Source organism: Ochotona curzoniae, unplaced genomic scaffold (assembly GCF_017591425.1).
Source record: "Ochotona curzoniae isolate NIBS_2020 unplaced genomic scaffold, NIBS_Ocur_1.0 patch82, whole genome shotgun sequence".
Taxonomy (NCBI): Eukaryota; Metazoa; Chordata; class Mammalia; order Lagomorpha; family Ochotonidae; genus Ochotona; species Ochotona curzoniae.
In genome coordinates this window covers 218780-234873 of record NW_024467064.1, presented here as the reverse complement: position 1 = coordinate 234873, position 16094 = coordinate 218780, and the positions used below count along the sequence as shown (strand labels likewise).

Here is a 16094-nt window from a genome sequence, read left to right as displayed (position 1 = left end):
CAGATGTGTGTGATCCAAGACGCCAAATGCTCACTGTGAGTGATGATAGCTGTGCTGCTGTACTTGACTGGATTCCTGGTTGGGAAGGGAAGCACAGCATTGCTGGAGAAAACAGTTGTCTAGGGTAAAACAGAAGGGAGTTCTGCCCAGCCCCTGTTCTGCTTCCTGCCCTGATTGCCTGTGAACACACATGGTTCTGGAAGCTGCAAAAGCTCTTCACCTATCAAAGGCAGAATGGTTACACCCATCTCCTGAGCTTGGTGAGAGAATGTAGGGGAAGTCCTGGCAGGCAATGGTCACTCCTTTGGGGGAAAAAAAGGAGCCATTTCACTGCAGGCAAAGCTCTCCATGTCTCTCCCTCTGTGTTGGCAGGGTCACAAGGAGGTATGAGTTTGGTTGACTCGGTCTTGAAATGGATTCAGAGAGCAACTGTATAAAGTCGTCATAATATGGGATTTATATCCTAACCAAATACTGGTTAAAGAGGTTTGAAAAGTAGGGGAATTGGGAATGGTTGTGTCCATCTCATAGATACAAAATGGAGCTGGGACCAATCAGGTGTAGTTTATTGTCACCCATTCAAGGGTTGGGGCTGGCCAGTGTAGAGCTGTCTATCTCTGTTCCCATAGGAGGCTCAATTGCATCTCAATGCAGCCCATGAATATCAACTCCACTCTGCCCAATCCACATCCTCCTAACCTTATTTCTTTCCCTCCCCATGATTTTTCCTGCCTCCTGGCATTTTTGAAGGTGAATGGTCTTAATCCATATTTGTAGTGTAACATGAAGCTATGTTCACAGATGAGTTGGACTAATTGGTTGCTTGCTTGATATTACGGGCTAATGCTTTAGAAAAGTAGAACTATGCATCGGTGGCATTTTGCAAGATTAAGGAACTTCATCCAGTGTGTTTATCAGTGGCTGCAAAATGGCTCACAGATGGGATGACAGGATCAGGGTTTAGACAGATCTCAGCAGGCAGGTACCCTGAGCCAAAACCAACAGTAGAAAACCAGTGATGACTAATGCTGAGTTTAAATGGGAGCTAACTGGCTCTGCCTTTCGTGTCTTGAAAAAAGCATTTTGAAGAACAATGATTGCTTCACACTGAGACCTTCACCAGATATGTATATTGAGACGGTGTGTGATTTAATTTATAGTGAAACCCCACTTGGATATGGTTTGTCATCTCTGTTCTGTAGTTGAGTTTTAGAAAGGTTAAGTAACTCACCCTGAGTCAAATAGCTTTCAAGAATACTGTGATGCTAACTCATAATGTGTTCCAATAAAAGCTGTGGCTGAGAAAGGAAGGAAGGACGATAAGGTGCAGGGAGACGTGCAGAAAAAGAGGGGCAGTAGCTCAGGTTTCCCACAGTCACAGGGATGATATGGTACCTGTGTTGTTCTCAGGTAGAATGCCGTATCATGCATACTCCATTTTAAACACATGCAAACTGGAGCAGGCGTGTGGCCTAGTAGTTAGGATGCTGTTAAAAAAGGTACCTGCATCCTATGTAGGATTGCCTGGGGTTGAATTCTAGCTGCTGGCTCTAGCTTCCTCCAAACACAGATGCTGGAAAGAAGTGGTGATGGCTCAAGTGCTTGGGGTCTTGCCAACCAGCCAGAGACATGAGCTGAGTTCTGGTTCCTAGCCTTGGGCCCCCTCCCAGCCCCAGACATGGACATTTTGAGTGCAAACAGTTGAGTGGGAGCCCTCTACCTGCCCTCCGCCAATTTCTCTCAAAAAATTTTAAAGCACACACTTTGAATGTGTGCAAAAAAGGCATTGTTATGGAGGAGGTAGGAGACTAGGAAACACTGGAAATGTCAGCCACTTCTTGGAGACTTCGAAAAAGCAGGAGAGAATCTCTTCTATAGAAGAGCGGGCAACTTGACTCGCTATTGCTGTAGAGGGATGGAAGTGTCAGGAAGCAGAGCAATGTTTTGCAAGCAGGAAGAGGATGCACACATGTATTTTCAGAAATGGCCCTGCAGGCACTTCATTCTGTTTCGGCAGAGTCATTGTGAGTGTTTGTGCTGTCATCAGGCTGCGAGAGTCGAAGGCCAGAGATGAGAACTGGATAGATAGACATCAGGGATCTCATAGCTGTTCTTTGGAGAAAAGCGTGCACATGAAAAGGGTTGGAGGGCTGGCTGAGAGGATACAGCATCAGGATTTCAAAACAAATGCTAACATCTTCCTGGCCAAGGAGAGGAGAAAGACTGGAGGATCCCTTGTGGAGATGCTGATCCAAGCACGGAAGCCTGACGCTTGCATTTTTATAACATGCCGAGTTTTGAATCTTTTTTTTTTCCTTTAGTAAGTAAAGGTGGAGAAGTTATGGAAAGAAACCTGATTCTAACTACAAACTAAACAGATGGGATAGTAGGAATAAAAACAAATTAAAGCAATATTGTAGAGAACTCTCAACTATGGTTTTATAATATATATGATGATGTTTTTCGACTTTGCACATTCAACCCATCAGTATATCGAATGACAGAATGAAAAATCAGATTCAGCTGTGTATATTTTAAACATTTACCTAAATGATTTGTACTTACCCAACCTGAAAGTCCAGATGCATGTATTAAACTGTTCATTGTATTTTTTATGAATTAAAACTTTATATTTTATATTATGGTAGTGACAGAAGACAGTTATAGTACGAGACATTTAGGGTAGAAAATTGAACTGAGCAGGGGTCTAATTAGAACAGTAAATAGTATGGGTTTAATTAGCCCCTATTGCTGATGACAGATTTGATCAGTCACCAGATATTTGTCCTTCCCTTTCACCTGACTGTTACTGAGAAGTTTCCTCCAGTAGGGCTGCTTACTGTGTTATAAGAAGGAGACTTGGCAAAGGGCCATCAGACCTGTTGACCGGCGAGACCTGCCTGGAAATTACTGGGGAAAAAAAATCTCTTTCCATTTAGTCATTGTTTCTTCATTTCATTTTTGACTGTTCCTTCTACGGGCTGCAGTTTATTGATCTTCTGATTTCCTTCACAAACCTGCTGTTCTCCATCCTAGAACTTACTGACCGAATTCTGTCTGACTTGAACTTTGCTGTATGTCAAGAGAATTTGGGTTTGTTTGTTTGCTTGTTTGTGTGTGTGTATATATATATATATATATATATATATATATATATATATATTGATTGTCCATTGTTCCCACCATCCCTCCTCCTCCTTCATTTCTCATCTTTCTTTTTGCCACAGCATATTTTCATTTACTTTATAAATATGCTTAATACTCCACTGAATCTAGGAAGTCAAAAGTATAAAGACCAAAGTTTCACAATACAAGGACTACAAGGACTACAAATGATAATCAAATCATAAGATGTTACTTTAGTCTTATGCATTCAGGGTTTATTTTGCATTCTATATGTTAGCTACCACAAATCAGAGAAAACATATGAAACTCATCATTTTACTAATAAGCCAAATCCAACTAGTTCCAATTGCATCCTTTTTTTTTCCAGAAGACAAGACCTTACTCTTTTTATGCCTGACTGATATTCCATAGTGTAAATATACCACATTTTCTTTATCCAAGTCATTAGTTGGTGGACCTCTAGGTTGGTTCACTGTCTTAGCAATTGTGAACTGATCTGCTTTGATCACAGGATAAAGATAACTTTTATATACTGAGTTCATTTTCCCAGGATAATTTCTTAGTGGTGGGGATGGCTGGGTTGTATGGCAGATCTGTTTTTAATGTTCTGAGGACTCTGTATACTGTTTTCTGTGGTGGTGGTGTGCCAGTTTATATTTCTACGGACAGTGTGGTCGGGTACCTTTTCCTCTATATCCTTGCCAGCATGTGTTGTGATCGTGTTTTAACAGTTAACAGATACATGTTGTATTTGGGATGAGGTGAGATCTCATTGTTGTTCCTACTTGTGTTTTCCTGATGGCTGCTTGGCCATTTGTATTCTCTTCTTTGGAAAACGTCTAGCACTGCCTTTCCTCATTTCTTAACTGAATGTTGAATTTCTTGAGGTTCTTAGGTTGTCGATATTAATCCTTTTTCAGATGGCACAGTTTGCTAGTATTTCCCCCATTCTGTTGGTTGTCTCCTCACTTTGTGGATGGTTGACTTCATCTGATGGAATGCCACTGACCCACTTCTGCTTGTTGCCTGTGCATCTGGATTCTTTTCTAAGATGTTTTTTTTTTTCCCATGCAGATATCTTATGTGTTTCCCTTTTAGTGATTTGAGGTATTTAGATCCTTGATAATATCCTTGGTTCACTTGGAGTTGGTCATATGATAGGTGAATTGGTTTTTGTATAGGATTAAGAGGTAGGATTGTTTCAGGCTTCTGCATTTAGATTCAGTTTTCCCAACACTGTTTGTTGAAGAGACTGTCCTTTCTCTAGGGAGCGATTTTAGCTCATTTATCAAAAATTATTGTTTATAGATATATGGATTAATTTCTGGGGTTTCTGATTTGTTCCTTTGGTCCACAAATCTGTTTTTGTGCCAGGCCTGGCAGTAGGTCTTGAGATCTGTTATTGTGATGCCTCCGGCTTTGTTTTCACTGATCATGATTGACAACATCTAATTATGTTTGGGGGAGGGAGGGAGTCTGCTATAGCCATATAAATTCTAGGATCATTTTTTTTTTTTAGAACTGAAAAGAATGTTCTTGGCATATTGATTGGGAGGACATTGAATCTAAATTGCTCTACGTATTATGAACATTCTAATGCTATTAATTCTTTCTACCCATGAACATGGAGAATTTTTCCATTTCTTGGTACCTTGTTCTATTTCTCTCCTTAATATTTCATAATTTTATAATCTTTCATGTTTTTGATTAAATTTATGCCAAGGGTTTTTTTTTTGTGGTGATTTTGATTGGGACTGATCTTAAAAGTTCTCTCTACTATCACATTGTTTGTGTAGACAAATACTATTGATAGTGTGTGTGTGAGTGTGTGTTGATTATATTTCCTGCAATTTTGCTAAACTCTCATATGAATTCTAATAGCTTTTAAGTAATCTTGTTTTGTCTTAAATTTTTCTTTCAAACATCTGATTGCTTATCATAATGACAATTCAATATCTTTTTAAAAGATATTTTTCTTAATATAAAGAGAATAGATTGCATGAATTTCTAAGTTGCTTCTTGTTGAATTTCTTATTTATTGAAGGATTAAGCTTGTGATTATAAGATGAACTGAGGGCCCAGTGAAATGGCTCAGTGGTTAAATCCTCACCTTGCTTGTGCATGGATCCCATATGGGCACTGGTTTGTGTCCCGACTGCTCCACTTCCCATCCAACTCCCTGCCTGTGTCCTGGGAAAGCAGTAGAGAAAATCCAAAACCTTGGGACGCTGCACCCACGTAGGAGACCTGGAAGAATCTCCTGGTTCTAGGCTTTGGATTGGCTCAGCTATGGTCATTCTGGCCATTTGGGAGTGAGCAAACAGATGGAAGATCTTTCTCTCTGTCCTCTCCATAAATCTGATCTGCCTTTCCAATAGAAGTAAATAAATCTTTAAAAAATAAAACAAACTGAAAGTATGTCATTATAAAACTTGAAAGAAAAAAAACAATGGAGGAATAACAGAACATGGGAGCATGGATGGCAGGTAGGGGAGTGGAAAAATATTAAATCTGTGTACGATTTTTACATTATATAAATAAAAAATATGAAAGAAGATGGAATTCTACAAACACAAGGAAGACTACCTTCCTTCCTCCTTTTTCCTTTAAAAAAAGTTTGTTATGGCAAATTTTCAGTTTATATTCACAGGCTTAATACTCTGCTAGAAATAGTGTTCAGCAAATAGTAATGTAGGCAAGGCCTATAACTGATAATCAAGTCACGTAATGTCAGTTTCACTTTTACATATTTAGGGTGTTTCGTTTTGTTTTTATATAGGAACTACCACAAATGAGAGAAAACTTAAGGTATTTTTTATTTTGGGATCTGGCTTATTTCGCTAATCTTAATGGTCTTTAGTTGCATCCATTTTGTTGCAAAAGGCACGGTTTCACTTCTCTTTTTCCTTAAGATTTATTATATTTTTTATTAGAAAGGCAGCCATACAGAGAGAAGGAGATGCAGACAAAGATCTTCCCATCTGCTGGTTCACTCTCCAAGTGGCTGCAACAGCCAGAGCTGAGCCAACCAGAAGCCAGGAGCCAGGAGTGTCTTTCGGGTCTCGCACGCAGGTGCAGGGTCCCTCCCAGGCCACAAGCAGGGAGCTAGATGGAAAATGGAACAGTCAGGAAATGAACTGGCACCCATATGGGATCCCGGAGTGGGTAAGGCAAGGATTTAACCAGTAGGTTATCACGAGGGGCCTGATATCACTTTGTGTGTGTGTGTGTGTGTGTGAGGCTTTTGTATTGCCTCTTGTATATAAATCATATTTTCTTAATCCAGGCCTCAGTTGATGGACACCTAGGTTGGGTCTTAGCTATGTCAGCTGAGCTGCTGTAAACATGGGAGTACAGCTACCTCTTTCACATGCTGATTTGATTTCCTTTATGTCAATTCCAAGAGTGGGATGGCTGGGTTATGTGATAGATGTGTTTCCAGATTTTGAGGAATCTATATAGTGTGCCAGTTTAGACTCCCATGCATGGTGTGTTCGGCTACCTTGTCCTCTGTGTTTTCACCAGCATTTGCTTTGTTTGGATTTTGGAATGACAGGCATTCTAACTGGGGAGAAGGGAAACCTCACTGTGATTTTTATCTGCATTTTCCTGGTGGTTAGATGATCCTGAACATCTTTCCATGCATCTGTTGACTATTTAGTTTGCCCATTTCTTAACTGGGTTGTTTGCTTTTATTTGGTGCCTTTCTTGAACTTCTTATATGCATTGGGTTTTAATCCTTCGTCGGATGCACAGTTTGCAATGATCTTCTCCCAGTCTTTTGGGTTTCTCTTCACTTTGTTGAGTGTTCCCCCTTTGTTGTGCAGAAACTTTGTAGCTGGGTATAATTCCATTTGTCCACGTTTGCTTTTATTTCCTGTGCTTCTGGGGTCTTTCCCAAGAAGTCTCTGCCAGTTTTGCAGCATTTCCCATGTTTTTCCTTTTCGTAATTAGATGTTGTCAGAGTCTGGATTTAGACCCTTGATCTATTTTTGGTTGATTTTTGTATGAGGTATAAGGTAGGGCTCTTGTTTCATACTTCTGCCATGAGGAGACCCAGTTTTCCCAATGCCATTTGTTAAGGAGATGGTCCTTTCTCCAGGGAGTGAATTTAGCACTTTTGTCAAGGATTAATTGTTTCTAGATGAATGGTTTAGTTTCTAGGATTCCTATTCTTTTACATTGGCCCATATGTCAATTTTTGTACACATATCAGCCTGTTGTAACTACCCTGTGGTGTATCTTGAGATCTGCTTTTTGATGCTTCTACGTTTTATTGTTAAAACTGCATTAGGTATTTGGGGATCTCTTGTGTTTTCATATGAGTTTTAGGATCTCTTCTTGTTCCTGAAAAATAAGAAGATGGATGTTCTTGTAACTTTGATTGGGATTACATTCAATTTGTAAATCGCTTTGGGCAGTATGGATATTTTCATTTTGTTAGTTCTTCCCGTCTGTGAATATGCAAGCTTTTTTCCATTTCTTGGCACAGTCTATATCTTTTATTGATATTTAGTCATTTTCATTGTAGTGATCCTTCACATCCTTGGGTAGGTTTATTCAAAGGCTTTTGGTTCCTGGATATGGGACCATGTCATGCAAATGGATAATTTGCTTCCTGTTTTCAAAGTTATATCCATTTGGTTTCTTTTTCTTGTTTTATGGCTCTGTTCAGTGTGTTGTCAGTACACTGGACAACGGTGGTGAGAGTGGATGTAGTGGTCTGGTTTCGGATCTTGCTGGAAATACTTCCCTTTTGATTGAAGCAATTTCCCTTCATTAGCAGTTTGTTCAAAGCTTAGAGGGAAAAGAAACACATAAAATATACTCTTAAAAATTTTAAAAGTGACTTATTTATTTAGTTGTAAGGTGGAGTGACAGAGAGAGACAGAGAGCTCATCCACCCACTGGTTCAATTCTCAAAAGATCATAACATCCAAATCAGGGCCAAGCTAAACATGGATTTCTGTTTGGAACTCCCACGTGGGAATCAGGGGCCCAGACTCTTAGATTATTTAGTGCTTTTAGGAATCTTAGCAGGAAGCTAGATCAGTGCTTTGATGTAGGGTGTTGGCAGCAGCACTTCCTGCAGCGGCTTAATACGCTGTGCCACAACACCAATGACTGCTTCTAACAAATCCGGAAGTGTACGCTGCCATGTCGTTAACTCTCAGTGCAGTGTTTACAGCACGTCTATGGGATTTTCTCGTTCAGGATGACTCTCTTTAGAGCTAAAAGACTTTGACACAACCGGAAAACAACATCACACATCATGCCACCACACTTATCCATAGCTCATTGTTTGTTTTTTCATATTTAGACCTCAAGAAACGCTCATTCGGAAGAAGACAAAGATGGCAACTGGGACGCGTGGGGCGACTGGAGTGACTGCTCCCGGACCTGTGGAGGAGGGGCCTCGTACTCCCTGCGACGGTGTTTGACAGGCAGGTCAGTGGTGTCCCGATGGCCCTGGGCTCCTGCACGTGGGAAGAGTCGGGCAGGAAGGGCACGTGTGACAAGGGTCTTCACAGAGTTCATGGAAAGTGCATATTCTAAAAAAAAAAAAAAATAGGCATGAATTTAAAAAAAAGTTCATCATATTCGGTAAACTTTTTGAAGTCTCTCTGTGCTGGGATAGTGGCTTAACACTTGCTACGTCTAAACAGTAATCCACCTCAAATTACCACCTTTAAATAGTGATTGTCCCCTTCTCCATGGTGTGACTGGATCTCGTCGCCAGCTCGTGGGAGAAAGATACCAGAAACTTTGACTTTGAGGAGGAGGGAAAGTCTGGCATAGAAAGTCACTGATACGGAGTTGTCAAGTGGCAGGGCCAGATGTCAAGCCTGCTGGATCTTGTCTTGGAGTGACTGTGGTCTTACCACTGATTCACTTAGGAAAATTCTAATGAGTAAGGAGGCAATGCAAGGAACAGGGGTCTTGGTAAAGCGGATTAAGCCTTGACTTGAAATGACTCCATCCTGTGTTGGAGCAATGGTTGGAGTCCTGCATGCTCTCCTTTAGCTCCAACTCACTAGTGATGCACCTGAGAAGGCAGAAGACAATGAGCCCAGTGCTTGGATCCTGCTGCATACAGGAGACCTGGGTGGAGTTCCTGGCTTCTGGTTTCAGCCTGACCCAGACTTGATTTTCGTGGCCACTTGGAGAATGAACCATTGGATGGAAAACATTTCTGTCTCCCCATCCTCTACCACTCTTGGTGTATTTCTTTGTCACTCTGTTTTTTGAATAAATAAATAGATAAATCTTTTTAAAAAGGTAGTGCAAATTCTGTTGACCTATCTTAGATTAATTGTATCAAATAAAATTGAATATAATGGACCAGGCGTGGTAGCCTAGTGGCTGAAGTCCTCACTTTCAATGCACCCAGGATCCCATATGGGTGGTGGTTCTAATCCCAGCAGCCCCACTTCCCATCCAGCTCACTGCTTGTGGTCTGGGAAAGCAGTCGGGAATGGCCCAGGGCCTTGGAATCCTGAACCCGTGTGGGAGACCTGGAAGAGGCTCCTGGCTTCGGATTGGCGCAGCTCCGACCGTTGTGTTCACTTGGGGAGTGAATCATCGGACAGAAGATCTTCTTGTCTGTCTTTTCACTCTGTATATCTGATTTTCCAATGAAAAATAAATAAATCTTTTTAAAATTTAATATAATGTAAGATTATTTATAAAATGAATTTGCAGTAAGCCTATATTTATCATGTCTCCTGGGAAAATTTGAGATGATTCTTTATGTGACAGTTTAAAATCCCACCAAAAATTTTTACCTTCTAGAAAAAAAAAAAGAAAGGAATTTATTTATTTGAAAAGCAGAGCAACAGAAAGAATGAGAGGCGGTGAGAAAGAGAATTTTTCTATCCAGCGGGTCGTTCCCTGCATGGCTGCAGCAGCTGGGACTGGGCCCAGCGCAAGTCAGGCTGATCAATGAGTCATTCTGGTTTCCCTTGCGTGTGGGGCAAGGACTCTGCTGCCGCTTCTGGGTCATGAACAGAGAGACGGATTGGAAATGGAGCAGCCGGGGTTTGCCCTGCTGCTCCAGCACGGGATGCAGGCATTGCAGATAGCAGTTTACTCCTGCTATGCCACAATGTCAGGCCCCTGTCTCCTCTTTCCTAACTGGACTCTGCTGCTGCTTTTTTTTATTATCATTGGTTTTTTTTTTTAATTATTGTTATTGTTTTTTGATGCAGTTTAGTTGGCGCTGGGGTCTCCCTTCCCCTCCCCCAAGTTCCCTCCCCTCCCCTCTGTTCTCCCTTCCAGTCTCACAATGTGTGTCTTTCGTGAATTTTCCCAAGTCCATCATGCTGCTGCCGGGGTGTCTCCCAAGCACGTGGGAGACTCTCTGTCACTTCCTTGTGAGTTCATTCTTGTATCCCAGGGCCCTAAGGAAGGGACGGTGAGGATTAGATCTTTGTTATTTATGGGCAGTACCAATAACAGTGATAAAAGGGACATTGGCCATCTCAGGTAATTATAAACAATCAGCCTCTTATGGATGGTTGATTAATGAATTACATCACAAGATCTTATTACAGAAGGTACAGGCTGCTTCTGATGAGAGATGTGCACCTGGGCAGGGGAGCTAGCTTGCACTTGAGCTTCCTTGATTGTGTTGAGTAGACGGACGCTGGCGCTCCTTGGTTTGGCAGTGGCTGCTGCCTGCCTGTGGTGACGGCTTGTATGAATCTCCCTTCTGAAACCCTGTCTTTGCCCTCTCCAATGCCCGGGGGAGTGCTGGTCTCTGGTCTCTTGGATTGGTGCTGTTTGCCATGCTTTGCATGTAAAGACTGCTCTTTCCCCAGACTCGTGGACAGCTCTCCCCATTTAGGTGCACTGACTCCTCAATGGCTACCCCCGTTAGCTTCCTCAGACAAGCCCACGCTGAGTCTGTCTTGCCTGTGGCCCTCCTCTGGTCCCCAGGAAGCCTTCCTCTGCAGATAGCTGCGGTTCAGGGAGTGGCATCTTACCCGCTGGGCTTGCATGGGCTGCTGTGGCTGACCCCTCAGTCCCTGCACATCCTGTATGTGGATTACAGTGTGGGTGTTGCGTCCTCTGCCCTCCAGTTGCAAGGGACAGATATTAACCTCTTCAAGGGTGTCCCTGAAGTTTCAACTACTTTGTAATTAGCAAACTGAAATTCTCATCTCCTCTTTTGCTTGATGGCATGGCACGAGAAGCGGGCTCACAAGGCAGTATCCAGGAGTCTGCAGCTCCAGACTCTTCTGATAACCTTATGTGGGTAGGAAGTTTAAAATTCAGGAGCTGGCGTGGTGGCTCCACAGGTTAATCCTTTACTTGCTTGTACCAGTATATCATTGGGGCACCAGCTTGTGTCCCAGCTGCTCCACTTCTGAGCCAGTTCCCTGTTTGTGGCCTGAGAAAGCAGCGGAGGACAGTCCAAAGCCTTGGGACCCTGCACCCCCATGGAAATGCTGGCAAGAAGCGCCTGGCTTCAGATTGTCTCAGCTGCAGCTGTTGTGGCCACTTGGGCAGTAAACCAGCAGACAGAAGATGTTCTCTCTCTGTCTCAGCTTCTCTCTATGCAATTCTGCCTTTCAGATAAACATAAATAAGCTTTGAAAAAGAAGTTTAAAATTCAGGTAACACAGGTCCTGCCCACATGGTTCTTTGACTGTTACAAAATCTAGAGAGACAAACAGCCTACAAGAGTCAGATGAGCAAAATTTAAAAACTTTGTCAAGGGATGGATAAAACTCTTTATCATACAGACATGATTATGAAAAAAGAAATTAGACAGTGAGAGCGGAGTGTAAAAGAACCAGGAGGAGGAAATGCAAAGAAACTTCTGTGCCTGGACAGTGTCAGACCAGCTGGAGAAGAATGGACCCGTGGGTGTGGGCCAGGGTGCAGAGCCGGGTTCTCAGGCTTTTGAATCTCAAATACTACTAAATTTCCAGAAGTGAACATTTGGAGGTGATTCTTTTGTATTTTTCTTTTCTTTTATTTTCTTTCCTTTTCTTTTCTTCTCTTTTCCTTTCTTTTTACCAAATAAACACAAAATAATCAAAATGCAACCATAATCTGTCATCACCAACTTGTCCAAAAGTGATTACGATCAATCTTTTTAAAAATTACTTATTTTTATTGGAAAGTTAGCTATACAGTGAGAAGAAGAGACAGAGGAAGATCTTTCGTCAGCTGGTTTATTCCCCAAACTGCCACAACGGCTGGAGCTGCGCTGATCCAAAGCCAGGAGCCAGGAACCAGGAATCTCCTCCAGGTCTCCCATGTGGGTGCAGGGTTCCAAGGCCGTCCTTGACTGCTTTCCCAGGCCACAGGCAGGGAGCTGATGGGAAGTGGAGCAGCTGGGACACAAACCAGCAACCGTATAGGATCCTGGCGGACGCAAGGCAAGGACCTTTGCCACTAGGCTATGGCCCCTGGCCCAGAATCTTTATTTTGGGAAAAAAAAAAGCTTTATTTTAAAAAATATTTATTTATTTCAAAGGCAGAGTCACATAGAGGATAAGAAAGAGAGAGACAGAGAGAGAGAGAGAGAGACTGAATGATTTTCCATCTGTTGGTTCACTCCCCAAAAAGCTGCAATGGCCTCACGCTGGACCAGGCTGAAGCCAGGAGCCAGGGACTTCTTGTGGTCTCTCTTCCCTGGAGGATAGGGAAGAAACACTTTTTGAAGAAATAAGAACTGAAAATGTACCCCCAAGTTTGTCAAATCTACCAAACCCCAAGTTCAAGAAATTCTGCAAACTTGAAGCAGAATCAACAGGAATAAACACATCACAGTAAAATTTTAAAACCCCAAGTATTTTCAAAGGCACAAAAAAAAAGGGGGGGAGGGCTGGAAAAATAGGACTGACTACCAATTTCTTGTTAGAAGGCAATGCGATGACAAGTTTACATCTTGAAAGAAAACACCACTGCACTAGAATTTCCCACCCTGCCAAGATACCCTTCCAAAGCGAAAGTGAAATAAAGACATTTTCAGAAAAACAGAACTCAACAGAATTCTTGACTGGTGGCTAGTGTTAACAGGAGTGCTCCGGGAAGTTCTTCCAGAAAAGGGGGAAGATGCTGCATGGAAGATGAACAGAACATGCAGGAAAAAGTGAAGTTCAGTGAAGAGCTGTTTAAAACAACCACAATCAGACTTTGTGAAGCTTACATATTTGTGGTGTTTAAAAAAATTTTTATCTGGGCCCGGTGCAGTAGCCTAGCAGCTGAAGTGCTCCCTTTGCATGCGTGAGATCCCATAAGGGCACTGGTTCTAATCTTGGCTGCCCTACTTCCCACCCAACTCCCTGCCTGTGGCCTGGGAAAGCAGTCGAGGACGGCCCAAAGCCTTGGGACCCTGCACCCGCGTGGGAGACCTGGAAGAAGCTCCTGGCTCCTAGCTTCAGATTGGCGCAGCATTGACCATTGCGGCCACTTGGGGAGTGAACATCAGATGGAAGATCTTCCTCTCTGTCTCTCCTCCTCTCTGTGTATCTGACTTTGCAATAAAAATAAGTAAAAATTTTTTTTTAATGTATTTGCTGTTATCTTGTAAAGGTGGAGGGAGGGAAAGAGAGCTCCATGTAGTGGCTTACTCCCGCAGCAGCTGAGGCTGGGTCAAGCTGAAACCAGGAACTTAGAACTCAATCTGGGTTTCCCACATGTAGGGCAGGTACCCAGGTGCTTGTGCCACCACCTGCTGGCTCCCGGGTGGGCATGGAGAGGAAGCAGGGATGCAGCAGTAGTGCCCATGCCAGGGAATGCCCGTGTCCGAGGAAGCAATTTGTCCCCTGCTACTACTTGGAATTTTTAACAAAAGAAACTGATCTAGAATTTGAGAATGGAGTTACAATGTTTTCAAATTCTTGAATTGCCCATAACAGTAACTAAATCACGTGAACTTTTCCTTAGTCACGAATGCACATTTGATTTCTAGAGTAATAATCCAAAACATAGCAAAAACGTGTGTAACTTACTGGCTATTATAAAGCAGGATACAAAATAACAATAAAATAAGTATCCAAAAATTTTGTATCCAGAAATCAACTCAGTGGTCTAAACTTCCACTTAAAAAGTTATAAGAGTTGGGCCCGGCACAGTGGCGCAAGTGGTTAAGGTCCTTGCCTTGCACGCCCGGGATCCCATATGGGCACCGGTTCTAATCCCGGCAGCCCCGCATCCCTTCCAGCTCCCTGCCTGTGGCCTGGGAAAGCAGTCCAGGACGACCCAATGCTTTGGGACCCTGCACCCATGTGGGAGACCCCGAAGAGGCTCCTGGCTTCGGATCGGCATAGCATCGGCCGTTGTGCTCACTTGGGGAGTGAATCATCGGACGGAAGATCTTCCTCTCTGTCTTTCCTCTCTGTATATCCGCCTTTCCAATAAAAAAATAATAAAAATAAATCTTTAAAAAAAAAAGTTAGAAGAGTGAAGGTAAGGAAATATCTGAATAAATAAGGCCTCTTTTGGAAAGTTCACAGGAAAATAGAGAATGTGGTTCTTTTCATAGTGTGCATTTTCCACAAACTTTTTCTTAATTCAAATTTTAATTTTAAAATTAGATTGGGATTTTTTTTTGAAAAAGTTTTTTTAAATTAAATTTTTTAAATTCTAAAATTTTAGTTTTTAATTCTAAAATGTTAGGGTTTGTTTTTAAACTTTCATAATTTAGGGTGTTTTTTAACACTTTCAGTTTCGTTCGTAGCTACAGTTTTAACAGCATAATGATATACCCTCCCTCCCTCACCCTCTCTCCTTCCTTCTCCCTCTTTTTTCTTCGCTTTTGGGATGGTATATTTTAAGTTTACATCACCATGAAAAGGTTTCCTGTTTCTATGAGTAAGGAGCTTAACAAGGAGAAAAGCAAAAAGTTTAGTGGGAATGTAAACAGCTATAAATAATAATTGAATGGGAAAATGATCATTGTACCCATTTATAATACATTGTAAGATAATCACAAACTTTTCTTCTAGAAGGATTATTTATTTGAAAGTCAGAATTAGAGTGGTTACACACCCAGAAACAGAGAGACAGAGACAGGAGACTTGCTTACCCTGGTCCACTCCACACATGGCTGCAGTAGCCAAAGTTGAGCTCGGCCAAAGCCAGGAACCGGAAGCTGCATCTGGCTGTCTCTCACTTGGGTGGCGTGGGCCCAAGCACCTGCACCGTCACTCAGGCCACCAGCAGGGAGCCTGGTAGGAAATGAAGCAGCTGAGTCATGAACCCTGTCCATAGGGTATTCTGGTTTTGCAGGCAGTAGCTTTGCTGACTATTCCATGACACCAGCCCCTTTCCACAGACTTTTTGAAGGTCCTGCGTGGGCCTGAGTTTAAAAATTCTGCACCCAAACTTAATACTGAATTCCATTGCCCATGAACCTTTTGAAGTACCCTGATCTGTGTCTATATATACATATACATGTACATACACAGATGTGCATATGTTCCTATGCTCCAAATGCCAGGGATTGGGCTTAGCATCAGAGTGTAGCCCGTTCCCTTCCTAACACAGTGTTAACTGTGGGGGAGAAAACGCCCTTGCTTCTGGGCAGAATCACAGCTTTGGGTCTGTTGCAGCTTTACATCCTTCCATGGGGTGACCAGGAAACTCAGTTGGTGGAATTCACGTTGTCTGTGTTAAGCCACATCTTTCCTGTCTGGGATGGCGGGGGAGTAGTTTTCCTTTGTTTGAAAACAGTCTATGTACTACCTCCATTGTTTCCTATTCCTTTTGAACACCTCACCGAATATAGACACTGTGTCGTTCAGGGACCGCCTGTTGCACCTGCTTCCCCGCCCCTGCCAAGCATGACTGGTGGGTTCTCCTGCATCTTTAATGAACAGCCTGTCCTGCACTAGCCACCTTCCTGCTCTTGCTTGCCAGTGATTGGCTGCCACCTCACTCACTCTTAGTTTAAAGGGGATGGGTGAATTTTGCTTTCTGTCTTTCTTCCTCTGGCCCCAGGGTAGGGCATC

At 42.5% G+C, this 16094-nt stretch overlaps 1 protein-coding gene across 1 annotated transcript in view; it reads left to right on the top strand.

Moving 5' to 3' along the window:
• Positions 1-16094, top strand: part of LOC121168269 (ADAMTS-like protein 3) — a 306621-nt gene that overhangs the window by 83723 nt on the left and 206804 nt on the right. The window contains exon 5 of the mRNA XM_040998189.1: positions 8447-8574. Within this exon, the coding sequence (XP_040854123.1) occupies positions 8447-8574 (128 nt within the window). The remainder of the gene's footprint in view (positions 1-8446; positions 8575-16094) is intronic.